The sequence below is a fragment of the Cryptomeria japonica genome, chromosome 2, assembly GCF_030272615.1.
Source record: "Cryptomeria japonica chromosome 2, Sugi_1.0, whole genome shotgun sequence".
NCBI lineage: Eukaryota > Viridiplantae > Streptophyta > Pinopsida > Cupressales > Cupressaceae > Cryptomeria > Cryptomeria japonica.
The window spans coordinates 48,614,032-48,629,111 of NC_081406.1; the positions used below are offsets into that span (position 1 = coordinate 48,614,032).

Sequence of the window (15,080 nt, forward strand, 5' to 3'; positions counted from 1 at the left end):
CATCGTAATCCATCGTTGAAAAATATCTTTGATTGCACAAAAAAAAGGGGTTTGAATACTAAAAACTTAGGACACAAATCCAAGGGACACAGTTTTCATCTTAAAACATTATGGATCTCAAATGGTCATTGATCATCCAATGCATAATACAATATTTTGTAGACAACCATAAAATTATAGAATGTGTTCTTCTATTGAAAATTTTGAATAACAATTTGTTTACAACATCCTTTTGGGGTTTATAAAACCGAAGAAAAAAAGTGCAACTATCAAATACACTTTTTTCAAGTTGTAAACTTAAATCGGTTGAATCTCATCCACAACAAATTCAATCTAAAGCATCCATAAATATTAGAATGCACACTGTATTATTGATCAAAATCATCTACTAACAAAATAATTGTAGGGTTCAGAGACAAATAAAAATGGCATCCACTACACGTAATTTCAAAGTAGGTATCTATAAAATTCTAGATGCCCACACTATCATTGCCATTGAATAATTTTTCATACACACAAAAACTTTAAACATAATTTTATCTTCAAATTGTCATCCATTAAATTGTAGAGCCTACTCCAGCATTGAAAATTACCGTCTATGTGCAACAATTTTGACATTTGAAAAATAAATTCCAAAATGAAATATTCGATATAAAGTAGGACTCTAAAATTTGTGGTTGTTGTCGAAGTTCTCTCTAAGATTGTTTGTTGCTTATTAATTCATGCATTCAAATAATCTATTCCAATTGGTTAGGGTTTACAACTTCGAAACTTGCGTGAGTGACAAGAAATGTTAATGGTATAACATCACCCACTAGGTGCATATGCAGAGGAGGCGGGTGGGGCACACCATGCATTAGTAGCTACATAATGACAATAAATGCTAGCTAGATGAGCACATAACTCCAAACACTGGGGAAAACCACACAGCCAAACAGGCTGACAATTTTTTGAGAGAAATTTCTTTTTTGGGGCTTAAAAGCCCACACTTGAAGCCTATCAACTAATTAGATAATCATCTTCTCACTTACATTTTAAATACATAATTATTCTCATATATTTAACCATTTAAAATGAATCAAAATTAACTAATTATATCCAAATCAAGTTTATTTCATTATTTTAATCAATCCAAAAGATGAGACATGACAAAATCTTTGCCTAAAATAATATTTTGCCCTTGCAATGTGTGGATGATGTTAAATAGATTCTCCCATAACTCTTTCTTTTCTATTTTTGTTGGGTCATAAATATTTATCAAAAAAATATCATCTTGCAACCAATGAGTATTAGCTTTCACTACTTGCCAGTGTTGATCATTGATGATTGTGTCCACTTTAATTTCTTTGGTTTCCATAACATATTGATTCCCCCGATGCCCCATGAGCTTCAACAAAAAGACCCCTTATGTTGCCTCCAATTTTTCATTAGTTAGTTGATTCATGCTTGGTCAATTTGTTCTTTTGAATCATTATACAATCTACCATCATTTGATCAACTTGGCACTTTATCATAAGCCTTTTGTTAGGGACTTTAATGCCCCTAGAATTCCACATTATGAGTCATATTGTGACTTAGGAAGGGTGAATCTCTTCCTGGATCTCAACTACACCTTGGTTTTCCCTTTTGCATTGTATGTGATTTCTAGTTTTTCCTTAATTGATTTCCTACCCCTCTTACCCTTCTCCCCCATTCTGGGTTTATTGATCTTTGATTGTGTTTGCTCATTCTCTCTTCCAAGATTCCCTCTTCTTCTTCCTTAAATTCACTTCCCCCATTGGGATTTGTCCTTCTTCTCTTCCTCACCTACGATCTCTTTGCCTCTATGTCAAGGTTTTCTTCCAGTCGAAAGCCTTTGTCAAATATTTCAACCAAATTTCTATCCCTATTCACCTTTTCTTCTAATGTTTCTTATTGTAGAATTTGGTTTGATAATTTTGTCTAATCTCAAGGCTCCTCCCCTTGTTTTGTATTAGTTAGAGGATTGCAAACAAGGCTCAAAGAGATTTCCCCTTCTCCTTCTGCCAATTGCTCCTTGCATCTTTTTTTATGTGAATTTTCTATATTCTCTCCTACTTGAAGCCATCATTATTGATTACTCCTAGATTGGGTGCTTTAACACCTTGAGTCTATTTTGGGTTCTTCATTATCTATTTTTTCATCTATTCGTGAATTGTAATAGTTTGAATTAAAAAAATGTGAATAATTTATTACTTTTAAATTTGTTTATCTTAAAGATGTCAATCTCATCCCATATTTTAGATAAATGTATTCAACACATATAATATCTTTATATACGTGAATTGCAATCTAGGGGTCTACTCCCATTATATTGAAATTATATTGCAAATTCACATCTTGTATTATTTGGATCATGACCCATATTCAAAACCAAATGTACTATATGCCTATATTCTTCGTCATAGGTATATTATATAATTTATTATCAAAGTCAGTCCCTTATGTTAAGGATTACAAAATTTAGGAGAAACAAGAAAACCTGTGTCTAATTATAGTAAATCCTTAAAAGATATTCAGTCCATTTCAGTCCTTAACTCCTTTATTAATAAACTAGAAAAACCACTCAATCCCATACATTGGCTCCAGGTTTGTTATCTCCTTGAGAAAAGAGTAGCCCTTAGTTGCCTTTGAATGGTACTGAAAACAATTCCAGTGTAATAAAAAATTGCCAAAAAGGCAATGCCATACCACAAAATTATAGTCTTCTCGTGCCCTGAAAATTCATTGGCAACAATATCCGTACACTAGGCCTAGTAACATTTAGAACCTCCTCTAAATCCCTAAGAAAATATTTATTCACTAGAACTTGAGAAAAAACCTTCACCATCTCCTTCTCTTCTTTGAGGTCTAGAAGGGATGCCATGAAGCAAGATGAAATATTTGTGTTGACTCTGTGATGATTATCAACGACCAAAATTTTCTCCCCAATAACCCACTTTCACAACCATTATGATGAGGCCAAGATGGGTCTTGAATACCACCTCGAGTGTTTTATTTGTCACCTCTCCAAGAAAAGCCATTTGATGCTTGGGAGAAATTGGGTCTATCAAAGTGTCTATTATTGTTGTACGACAAAGTAAGAATAAAATTATAGAGGACCATTCCAAAAACAAAATATAAGGGCAATCCACCACCTCCCACATTAAATGTGAATTGTTTTGCAAGTGTGTTCAGCTAGTAGTTCAGATTTAATTTGCTACCATACATGAAGTGCTTGAATACTATCACCATCATTTATGGATGTTTCTTGTAGGTAGCACAACTTAGATGGAAGGAGTGTGTGATGTGGTTGTTTTGACATATTTCCTCCCTATCAATTGCCTTATTGGAAAGTGATTTGATCATTCCACTAGCTTCCCTGTAGACATAGTTCATCATAAACTCATCAAAAGATGCTTACAAATTACCTTGCTTTTGTGAATAATGCCTCAAATTTCCAATTATGTAGAGTGTTGGTTCCTATTATGTTTATTGCCAAAGTTGAGTCGCCCTCTACTTTTATCTTATGAATTGGAGCTTTAGACCTGATTGGAGCCCTAAGATTAGGGCTTACATATTGGCCTCATTATTGGTCCCTTTCGACAAGAGTCTTGAGGCTTCACTTAGAGTTTATCCCTTCTAGATTCTAATTACACATGTAGCCTTCTAAAAACTCCTACATTGTCATGTACTACTCCATAGAAATTTAATTTATACCATCCAAGTTGAGGTTTAGTTCACTTGGCTTCTCTTCATTTGATACTTGTCTCAATGCCTCTAGACCCTTTAACAGGGGACATATCTATAAGAAATTTTATTAATTATTTTATTTACTTAAAACAACTCTTTATCAAATAAAATATGAATACAAATTATTAAAAACATTTAATTCTCTAAAACATTAACATACACACATGTACCCTTAAAACAAATAAATATTGACTTCCATGTATATTGGAGATGTACACATACTTTTAAAAATAGCGCAAAATTTGTAGACTTCCTAAATCATTCAATTCAATCAATTGAAGGCAAAAATCCAATTATATCAACCCACAAACTAATTAGTGCTAATGGTTTAAATGGTTTCATTTTTTTATCTTTAAAATATTCTGGCAAATCGTTGCCAAGGGGGCGACTCTCATTATATTATCATAGAAAAAAGATCATTACATTGCACTTTCTAATCTAGAACAAAGAATTAAATGCATAAACCCTTGATGATTTCTTCTAAGCGTGCAATATATTGAGGGGTAAAGAGATTCTCATTATATCACATCAAGAAGGCCTAAGTCTCCTAATTGTTTCTACCAAAGTCATCTCAGATCAGTTCATTGCTTCATTCATGTCTTCATTCTTCCTAGTTGTGGCATATTGGATCACCCAACAATCCTTCCTTTAGTTCTCTTTTTAGTATTGATACGATATTAGTAGCTTTTTCTCGATACTTCAGGATGATGCATCTATTGATCATTTTGGCTCCCCAACTGAAGTCCTTTGAGGTTCATATGATGCTATACAAAAAAAGCTCCACTAGTGTGGCATTGTGAACATGGACATGAGCCAAGTATTTTTCCTTGATTATTGTTTAGACAACTCGTTCCATTACATCAAACTGAATAACAAGGACCCTTTCAAAGTTGTTCCTCCAAAATCTTGTTTGCACAATCGCATTTGCAACTTGGGAAGATTAGTCTTTTTTCTATGTTTTTGCTTGACAATGTTGTCCCCGATGACTTTTATCCAAGCGTGCGGTTGTTCCCACACTAGATTTTGTCATAAGATGAGGAACTCTTGTGTGCATAGTTGCATTTGCAGCTTGAGAAGATTAGTGTTTTTGCCATGTTTGTGCTTGATACTACTCCCCCCCCCCCACCCCAACCCAAATCACTTTTATTCAAGCTTGTGGTCATTCCTAGGTTGAATTGTGGCATGAAATAAACAATTATACATAGGTATGTATATATGTATATAACTAACATATATATCTTAAAATTAATCTAGATAGAATACATGATATATATCTTTTACTTAAAAAAATTAGAAAGTTGTAGTCATGAAAATTATTTGCAACTAAAAGGCAACAAAAATAGAAAGTCACAGTCATTAAAATCAAATCATATCTAATATGAAATAATTAAATCTTTTAATGGAAACGTGCCCATGTTTTCTACTTTAAATGGTGGACATAAAAAAAACAAATACAAATCAAATCTTCTGAATGGAAACATGCATGTGTTGTTTGTTTTGTTTACTATTGTTTTTTTAATTTTCTTACATGAACATGTTAAATACTATTCATTAAAATATGGCTACAATTTTATTTCTTTCCTTTGAAATTTTACTTATGATAGTACAAAATAATCACTATTAGAAACAACAAAGAATTGAAGACAACAAACCAATCACAATTTATTTATTAAAATTAAAATCTATATACATTCTATTAAAGTTAGCAATTAGTTCGACTCTCCTAAATTATAAATCATAACAATTAACTATGTATTTTATTATTTTAAATATTATAATAATATTTTCTTCTCATTTATATGAATTTTGATAGAACATCTTTTGATATAATCATCATTTTGAAACTTCCACAATATAATATAATATAATATAATATATAAATTAAAAAATATAATTGATAAATAAATTTGATTAGCGTTTACAACTTCAAAACTTGCATGAGCGACAAGAAATGTTGATGATATAACATCACCCACTAGGTGCACACACAAAGGAGGCAGGTGGGGCATACTATGCGTTGGTAGCTACACAATGACAAGAAAATGCTATCTAGATGTGTTCATAACTCCAGAACACTGGGGAAAACCACACGACCAAACATGGTGACAATTTTTTGAGAGAAATTTCTTTTTTTGGGCTTAAAAGCCCACACTTAAAGCCTATCAGTTAATTAGATCATCTTCTTGCTTTTTAAATACATCATTATTCTAATATATTTAACCATTTAAAATGAATCACAACTAACTAATTATATCCAAATCAAGTTTATTTCATTATTTTAATCAATCGAAAAGATGAGACATGACAAAATCTTTGCCTTTGCAATGTGTGGATGACATTGAATAGATTCTCCCACAACTCCTTTGCTATTTTTGTTGGGTCATAAATATTTATCCAAAAAATATGTTCTTGCAACCAATGAGTATTAGCTTTCACTAGTTGCCAATGTTGATCATTAATGATTGTGCTCAGTTTAATCTGACTTGGTTTCAATAACATATTGATTCCCTTGATGCCCTATGAGCTTCAACAAAAACACCCCTTCTGTTGTCTCCACTTTTCCATTAGTTTAGTTGATTCATGCTTGGTCAATTTGGTCTTTTGAATCATTATAACATCTACCATCATTTGATCAATTTGGCACTTGATCATATGCGTTTTGTTAGGGACTTTAATGCCCTTAGAATTCCACATTATGAGCCACATTGTGACTCAAGAAGGGTGAATCCCCTCCTAGATCTCAACTGCACCTTGGTTTTCCCTTTTGCATTGCATGTGATTTCTATCTTTTCCTTAATTGATCTCCCACCTCTCTTACCCTTCTCCCCTATCCTGGATTTATTGATCTTTGATTGTATTTTCTCATTCTCTCTTCCAAGATTCCCTCTTCTTCTTCCTTAAATTCACTTCCCCCATTGGGATTTGTCCTTCTTCTCGTCCTCACCTACGATCTCTTTGCCTCTATGTCAAGGTTTTCTTCCAGTTGAAAACCTTTGTCAATTATTTCAGCCAATTTTCTATCCCTTTTCACATTTTCTTCTAATGTTTCTTATTGTAGAATTTGGTTTGATATTGTTGTCTAATCTCAAGGCTCCTCCCCTTATTTTGTATTAGTTAGAGGATTGCAAACAGGGCTTAAAGACATTCCCCCTTCTCCTTCTACCAATTGCTCCTTGCATCTTTCTTGATGTGAATTTTCTATATTCTCTCATGCTTGAAGCCATCATTATTGATTGCTCCTAGATTGGGTGCTTCAACATCTTGAGTCAATTTTGGGTGCTTCATTATCTATTTTTTCATCTATTTGTGAATTGTAATAGTTTGAATTAAAAACAAATGAATAATATATTAATACTTTTAAATTCATTTATCTTAAAAATACCAATCTCATTTCATATTTTAGATAAATGTATTCAACATATATATAATATCTTTATATACATGAATTGCAATCTAGAGGACTATTCCCATTATATTGAAATTATATTGCAAATTCACATCTTTTATTGTTTGAATCATGACCCATATTCAAAACCAAATGTATTATATGCCTATATCCTTCTTCCTAGCTATATTATATAATTTATTATCAAAGTGAGTCCCTTTATCAAGGATTACAAAATTTAGGAGAAACTAGCAAACCTATGTCTAATTATAGTAAATCCTTAAAATATATTCAGTTCATTTTAGTCCTTGACTCCCTTGTTAATAAATTAGAACAACCACTCAATCCCATACATTGGCTCTAGGTTTGTTATCTCCCTAAGAAAAGAGTAGCCCTTAGTTGCTTTCGAATGGTACTGAAAATAATTCTAGTGTAATAAAAAAATGCCAAAAAGGCATGCCATACCAAAAAATCATAGTCTTCTCATGCCCTCTAGAAATCCATTGGCAATAATATATGTACACTATACCTAGTAACATTTGGAATCTCCTCTAAATCCCTAAGCAAATGTTTATTCACTATCACTTGAGAGAAAAGCCTTCACCATCTCCTTCTCTTCTTTGAGCTATAGAAGGGATGTCGTGAAGCAAGATGAAATATTTGTGTTGACTTTGTGATGATTATCAATGACCAAAATTTTCTCCCCAATAACCCACTTTCACAACCACTATAATGAGGCCATGGTGGGTCTTGAATACCACCTCGAGTGTTTTATTTGTCACCTCTTTGAAGAAAAGCCTTGATGCTTGGGATAAATTGGGTGTATCAAGGTGTCCATTGTTGTTGCATGACAAAGTAAGAATAAAACTGTAGAGGACTCTCCCAAAAACAAAATATAAGGGCGATCCACCACCTCCCGCATTAAATGTGAATTATTTTGCAAGCGTGAAGCTATGATTGTATTAGTTCGGATTTAATTTGCAACCATACACGAAGTGCTTGAATCCAATCACCATCATTTATGGACCTTTCCTCTAGGTAGCACAACTTAGATGGAAGGAGTGTGTGACATGGCTATTTTGACATATTTCCTCCCTATTAATTGCCTTATTGGAAAAGTGATTTGATCATTCCACTAGCCTCCCTATAAACACAATTCATCATAAACTCATCAAAAGATGCTGACAATCACCTTGCTTTTGTGAATAATACCTCAAATTTCTAATTATGTAGAATGTTGGTTCTTATTGTGTTTATTGCCAAGGTTGAGTCCCCCTCTACTTTCATCTAATGAATTTGTGCTTTAGACGTGATTGGAGCCCTAAGATTAGGGCTTAAATTTTGGCCTTGTTATTGGTTCCTTTCGACAATAGTCTTGAGGCTTCACTTAAAGTTTATCCCTTCCAATTTCTAATTACACATGTAGCCTTGTAAAAACCCCTATATTGCCATGTGCCACTCCATAGAAATTAAATTTATACCATCTAAGTTGAGGTTTAGTTCATTTGACTTATCTTCATTTGATACTTGTCTCAACACCACTAGACCCTTTAATAGGGAACATATCTATAATAATTTTATTAATTATTTTATGTACTTAAAATAACTCTTTATCAAATAAAATATGAATAAAAATTTACAAAACATTTAATTCTCTAAAACATTGGCATACACACATGTACCCTTAAAACAATTAAATATTGACTTCCATTTATATTGGAGATGTACACATACTTTTAAAAATAACGAAAAAAATTGTAGAGACTCCCTAAATCATTCAATTCAATCTATCTAAATTGAAGGCAAACATCCAATCCTATCAACCCACAAACTAATTGGTGTTAATGGTTTAAGTGGTTTCATTTTTTGGCAAATTGTTGCCAAGGGGAGGACTCTCATTATATTACCACAAAAAAAAGAGCATTACATTACTTTTCTTACATTGCACTTTCTAATCTAGAACAAATAATAAAATGCATAAACGCTTGATAATTTCTTGTAAGCGTGCAATCTATTGAGGGATAAAGAGGCTCTCATTATATCACATCAAGAAGGCTTAAGTCTCCTAATTGTTTCTACCAAAGTCATCTCATATTAGTTTATTGCTTTATTCATGTATTCATTCTTCCTAGTTGTGACATGTTGCGTCACCCAACAATCCTTCCTTTAGTTCTTTGTTTAGTATTGATACAACATTAGTAGTTTTTTCTTGATACTTCAGGATGATGCATCTATTGAACATTTTGGCTCCCCAACTGAAGTCCTCTGAGGTTCATATGATGTTATACACAAAAAGCTCCACTAGTGTGGCATTGTGAACAATGAACATGAGCCAAGTGTTTTTCCTTGATTATTGTTTAGGCAACTCCTTCCATTACATCTGACTAAATAACAAGGACCCTTCAAAGTTGTTCCTCCAAAATCTTGCGTGCACAATCGCATTTGCAACTTGGGAAGATTAGTCTTTTTTCTATGTTTGTGCTTGACAATGCTGTCCTTGATGACTTTTATCCAAGCTTGCGATTGTTCCCATGTCAAATTTTGTCATAAGATGAGGAACTCTCGTGTGCATAGTTGCATTTGCAGCTTGAGAAGATTAGTCTTTTTGCCATGTTTGTGCTTGACACTATTGGCCCCCAATAACTTTTATTCAAGATTGTGGTCATTCCTAGGTCGAATTTTGTCATGAGATGAACAATTATATGTAGGTAGGTATGTATGTATATAACTAGCATATATATCTTAAGATTAATCTATATAGAATACATGATATATCTTTTACTTCAAAATTTAGAAAGTTGCACTCATGAAAAATTGTTTGCAACTAAAATGCAACAAAAATAGAAAGTCACAGTCATTAAAATCAAATCATATCCAATATGAAATAATTAAATCTTTTAATGGAAACACGCCCATGTCTTCTACTTTAAATGGTGGACATAAAAAACAAATCAAATACAAATTAAATCTTCTAAATGGACACATGCCTTGTTTTGTTTACTGTTTGTTTTTTAATTTTCTTTCATGGACATGCTAAGCTCCTATGGCGATGCCATTGTAGGTTACACCTATCAACGTAATTAAATACTTTTCATTAAAATATGACTACAACTTTATTTCTTTCCTTTAAAATTTTACTTATGATAGTACAAAATAATCACTATTAGAAATAACAAAGAATTAAAGACAACAAACCAATCATAATCTATTTTTCTTTTTACTAAAATTAGAATTTATATACATTCTATTAAAATAAGCAATTAGTTCGACTCTCCTAAATTATAAATCATAACAATTAACTGTCTATTTTATTATAAATATTATAATAATATTTTGTTTTCATTTATATGAATTTTGATAGAACATCTTTTGATATAATCATCATTTTGAAACTTGCACAATATAATATAATATATAATTTTAAAAATATAATTGATAAATAAATGTGATTATTATTGTTTAGTCTTTTATCCAATACAGCTCAATTTATCTCAATCTCAATTTCAAAAAATTTCTAAAAATCCTCTCCAAAACTTGCACAATATAATATAATATATAATTTAAAAAAATATAATTGATAAATAAATGTGATTATTATTGTTTTGTCTTTTATCCAATACAGCTCAATTTACCTCGATCTCAATTTCTAAAAATCCTCTCCAAAACTGTAGGCACGCCCATTGAACCTTTGGGTACAGTTCCTAGTCTTAATATTGGAAGCAATAAGGTCGTTGTAGCGCGTAAAAGAAAGGCAGGCACAGGAGAAATTCCCATATTCCCTGTTGGTCCCTGCTCTTCTCTTGGCATCCTCTCCTCTCAGCCATTTCAACATTTTCAGGAGGAAAAAAGGACAAGGAAAACAAAGGATCCAAGAGTAAACAAGTAATCATATATAATCATCACCCAACAATCTGGGACCACAGAGCTTGTGAAACAAATCACCAATACTGAATAACATGGTGGACTTGAACAAGCAACCGAGTTCGGATGGAGAGTCGAACCCTGAACCCATACGTAACAGCAGCAATGCTAACATTACTAATAGTTATGGTCCTTCTTCCTCTAATGGGCTTGTGAGACCAGCCGATCCCTCAGAGAGATACAAAAAGGGTATCACTTTGGGACAGGGTACATATGGTACTGTCTACAAGGCCTTTGATACTCTGGTAAGTCATTCTTATCGTTCATTTTTCAACTACTGTTTTGTTTTGATTCGTTTGCAGTTAAACTGTTAATGGTACTGCACATTCATTTGCTTTTAAGAGTTTTTGATTGTTTGCAATTCTGCTGTTTCATGGTGATTCGGAAGGAGGAATTCTAGGTCAGTAAATCTTTTTTCGAGGGTGTTTTGCTGGGCTCTTTTTTTTTCAAATAATGATTTTAGGGTTTAGGATTTAGGATTATATTGATTTAGTTTGTTGTGGGAGTGGTGTAAACATGTCAAACCAAGCCATTCTACGAAAAAAAGAAGTACAGTTGTGTCTAGTGCCCAAAAATTTTGGATTAGTTTTTACCCCCTTTTGAAATGCTAAATGACTTTGCTTAGAGACGAGGTCCTGTGCGGTGAGCGTTGCGTGAAACCTTTCTTGATTGCGTTTTCGATATAGCGGGTCATTTAGATTTAGTAAGCCATTTCGATCGTGTTTTTACAATGTCCATAACAATACTGAAATTGTTTCTGGTCAAGAAACTAGCCGCTTTATCGTATGCTAACTCTTCTACCATGCCTGTCAGGCTACATTAAGCTGGAGATCACTTTGGGGGGCATGCCTGCCGGGTGTTTAACCTGTGCCATCATTAGCATAATGGGTTAGTGCCCCACTAATTTTGATTCTTTGGGAACAGGTCTCTATCCAACAAGTCTTTATGCTATGTTCATCACAGCATGGAAATTTCCTTTAGTCAATAAGTCATCTGCTTTGGCATATGTAGATCAAGAATTCAGTGAAAGCCATTTCTTCCACCACAATTATCAAGCAGTGTTAACTCGATGACTGCTTAAGCATGAGTAGTGCCTGCCAGGTGTTACAACCTGGGTCACTATTTGTATAAATGCCCCATCTAAATGCTTGAGCATAGACTGAGCAAATAATTTTGAAATTTCATTTTTTTGCATCAGTTGGTTGAAGCATATAATTTTTAAGTCATTCATGTAGCGATTCATTTTAAACGAGCTTGAATATTTCACTTGGCACTGATTGCTCATTGGGGTGGAGAGGTTGGATTTAATTATTGAAACAAGTGAAATGAATTATTGTATGGCATTGGGTGGTACTACTGTCGGGACTTTTATGTAGTAACTGGGATTGATTGGGAGTTCATTCATCCTAATATTAAACTGGCTCAAGCACACCTATCCACAGACTTGTAACCACAATCAAGCCCACTTAACTTGCTATCCTATTTGCAATATGCCTGTGTTATATCGGCATTTTTAATTCTTTTCTGCAGCATTATTAGGTCATGTTTAATGGTTGATTTGTAATTGTATCCAATAGTAATATAGGACATTGAAATAGCAACTACATTTTAATTTTGATTGGTTCACTATGAAATGGCAATTCTTCCCAAGCCCCTAAATCACTTAGTTACTCATCTTTGCTATTTAGTTTATGTCATTTGACTTTTTTTATTTCCATGTTACCAGTGTCATTGGACCATGTTTGAGTTGTTTATACTTTATCTAGAGAAGCTCTCCATGACATCACCTTGTCCATGCAAGAATGACAGCCCTTGAGGGATGAGTCTGGCATTACATTCAGCTGGCCTGGCAAGTGTGGGATTCTATATTATTCTAGCAATGCACCAGAAGCCATGAGATCTATTTTTCACGATCCAACAAACTCTTGTTTGGCTAACCTACTGCATAAAGGAGCTTTTTTCTGATAAATTCACAGTACTTGTACTTGGCCTAAACCATGCATGCAGGAATCGGAACCATGTGGGTGGCCTAAGACTCCCACTATACTCCACTATCCTTGCCATCACATTGTGACCCCATTTTAACTTTGTTAAAATTGTCACTTGTGAGGAAGTCATGATTGTTTTCATTTTAGTGAAATAAGTTCCTATGAAATTGTTTTACAATAGGACAAATTGGGAAAACTAATTCATTGTGGGGGATTGCTTTGAAACTCTGATTTGCGAGTATGGGAAGTGCTTAATTGCACAGATGTTTCCAATGATTCATTAATTCCAAAATGTCTTGCATATTTTATTAGTTAGCGGTTGATTCTGATCTGAGTTGCATAAATTTGTTGTACTTTTGAATTTGTGTCTCTTCTTGGTGCTTGTTAGTCGTTGCTTCAATCTTGGTGAAATCCAAAATATGTATGCGAATGATCTGTTAGTTGTCAATTGTGGAGTTACTGTGTTGTTCTCAGTGTGTTTCCCCAAATGGCAGTGAAAGTTTACCAACATGGTATTGTGGATAGAAACATCCTTGCAAACTCTATATAGCATGCTAATTTTTTTTTTTCCAATTTGTCTGTTTAGTCAATATAAGTTTGGATTTGTGATATTATAGCTTGTAATTTGAGCATATTGTGGCAGCATCCCAACATCAACCTTGGTTCGTCTTTGTAAAAATGTTGCTAAAGTTGGAATCCTTGTATGCAATAGATTTGTGATTTATCCTGTCGAGTCTGGTAGTATTCTTTAGCCAATAACTGATACAACTGTGCCATCCGTTGGTTGAATAGACTTCTTCCTCCATCCAATTTGAACTTCAGATATTGTCATCCTGCAACTATGGCACATAAAACGAGATTTCATTTGAGATTAGTCTAGAAATTTCTTTCAGCAGGGCAACAGTTAGAACTTAGAAGTATATTAATATGTTTCCCTGTAGAATCATAAGAATAAAGTTGAGTCTGTTTAAGAAGGTTGTCATGTTGCGGTGAGATGAAATATTTTCTTGCCTTCTGCAATATTATGAGAATTGATTATTATTTATTGTGGTTGCCAGCAAGTCAAAAGAGGACAAGATGCTGCCTGTATGTGCTGCCATAAGAAGGCACTTTACAATCTTTATGCTGTGATAGAATTTTATTCCACATTAATATTCTCCTTGTATAGAAATTATTGTTGCCGTCTAAGAAGAAATTTGTTTGCATTGGTTAGCAACTTCTACATCATGTCTTTTCTGTTTTGGTCTTTATTTGTAGTACTCCTGATAACCTTTTTTACCCTCCCGCATTTTGCAGATAAGTTATTGACAAGTTTGTAGCTATCTTGCTTGGCCTAAGTTTCATACATACCTTTTTTAGTGTTTTCTTTATTTATTTCTATGTAGGGGATTGTTTTGTTCAGTATTTGTTTTTATTTCTCAGAGCTTTAAAGGTATAGGTGTTGGTGTAAGTTCAGCAGTTCTGTGAGTTCTAGATGTGCATTTTCAGTTTTAGGAATTGTTCATTCCCTAGTGATTTTGTTAGATTCATCAATATGTTTGAAATTTGTGCTGGTTTGTGCCAGGTGTATTGCTACCTTTGTTTGCTTCTGTATTTTTATTTCAAATTCTAATAGATTATGATATGCTATACAGACAAACAAAACTGTTGCAGTGAAGAAAATCCATCTTGGGGATGCCAAGGAAGGAGTTCATGTGACTGCCTTGCGAGAAATAAAATTGTTGAAGGAGCTAAAGGATCCAAACATAATACAGCTGATAGATGCTTATCCGCACAAACGGAATTTACATATTGTTTTTGAGTTTATGGAGAGTGATCTTGAGACAGTCATAAAAGACCGAAACATACATCTCTCTCCAGCTGATATAAAATCATATATGCAGATGACATTAAAAGGCCTTGCTGTTTGCCATAGAAAGTGGGTTTTACACAGGTAACTCTTGGCACTTGGCACACTAAGTTGTTGCCTCAATTATTTGGAACAATTTTGCTTCTCAGTTTGTTAAATTTGTTAGTGACAATTTCTAGTATGTCAG

General features: G+C 33.4%; 1 protein-coding gene across 2 annotated transcripts in view; it reads left to right on the top strand.

The window, feature by feature from the left end:
• The first annotated feature begins 10,778 nt into the window (after positions 1-10,778).
• LOC131046193 (cyclin-dependent kinase D-2) overlaps positions 10,779-15,080 on the top strand; it is a 50,776-nt gene continuing 46,474 nt past the window's right edge. For both annotated transcript variants that reach the window (XM_057979868.2, XM_057979869.2), the window contains exons 1-2: positions 10,779-11,301; positions 14,679-14,977. In XM_057979868.2, the coding sequence (XP_057835851.2) occupies positions 11,092-11,301; positions 14,679-14,977 (509 nt within the window). In that variant the 5' untranslated portion in view covers positions 10,779-11,091. The remainder of the gene's footprint in view (positions 11,302-14,678; positions 14,978-15,080) is intronic.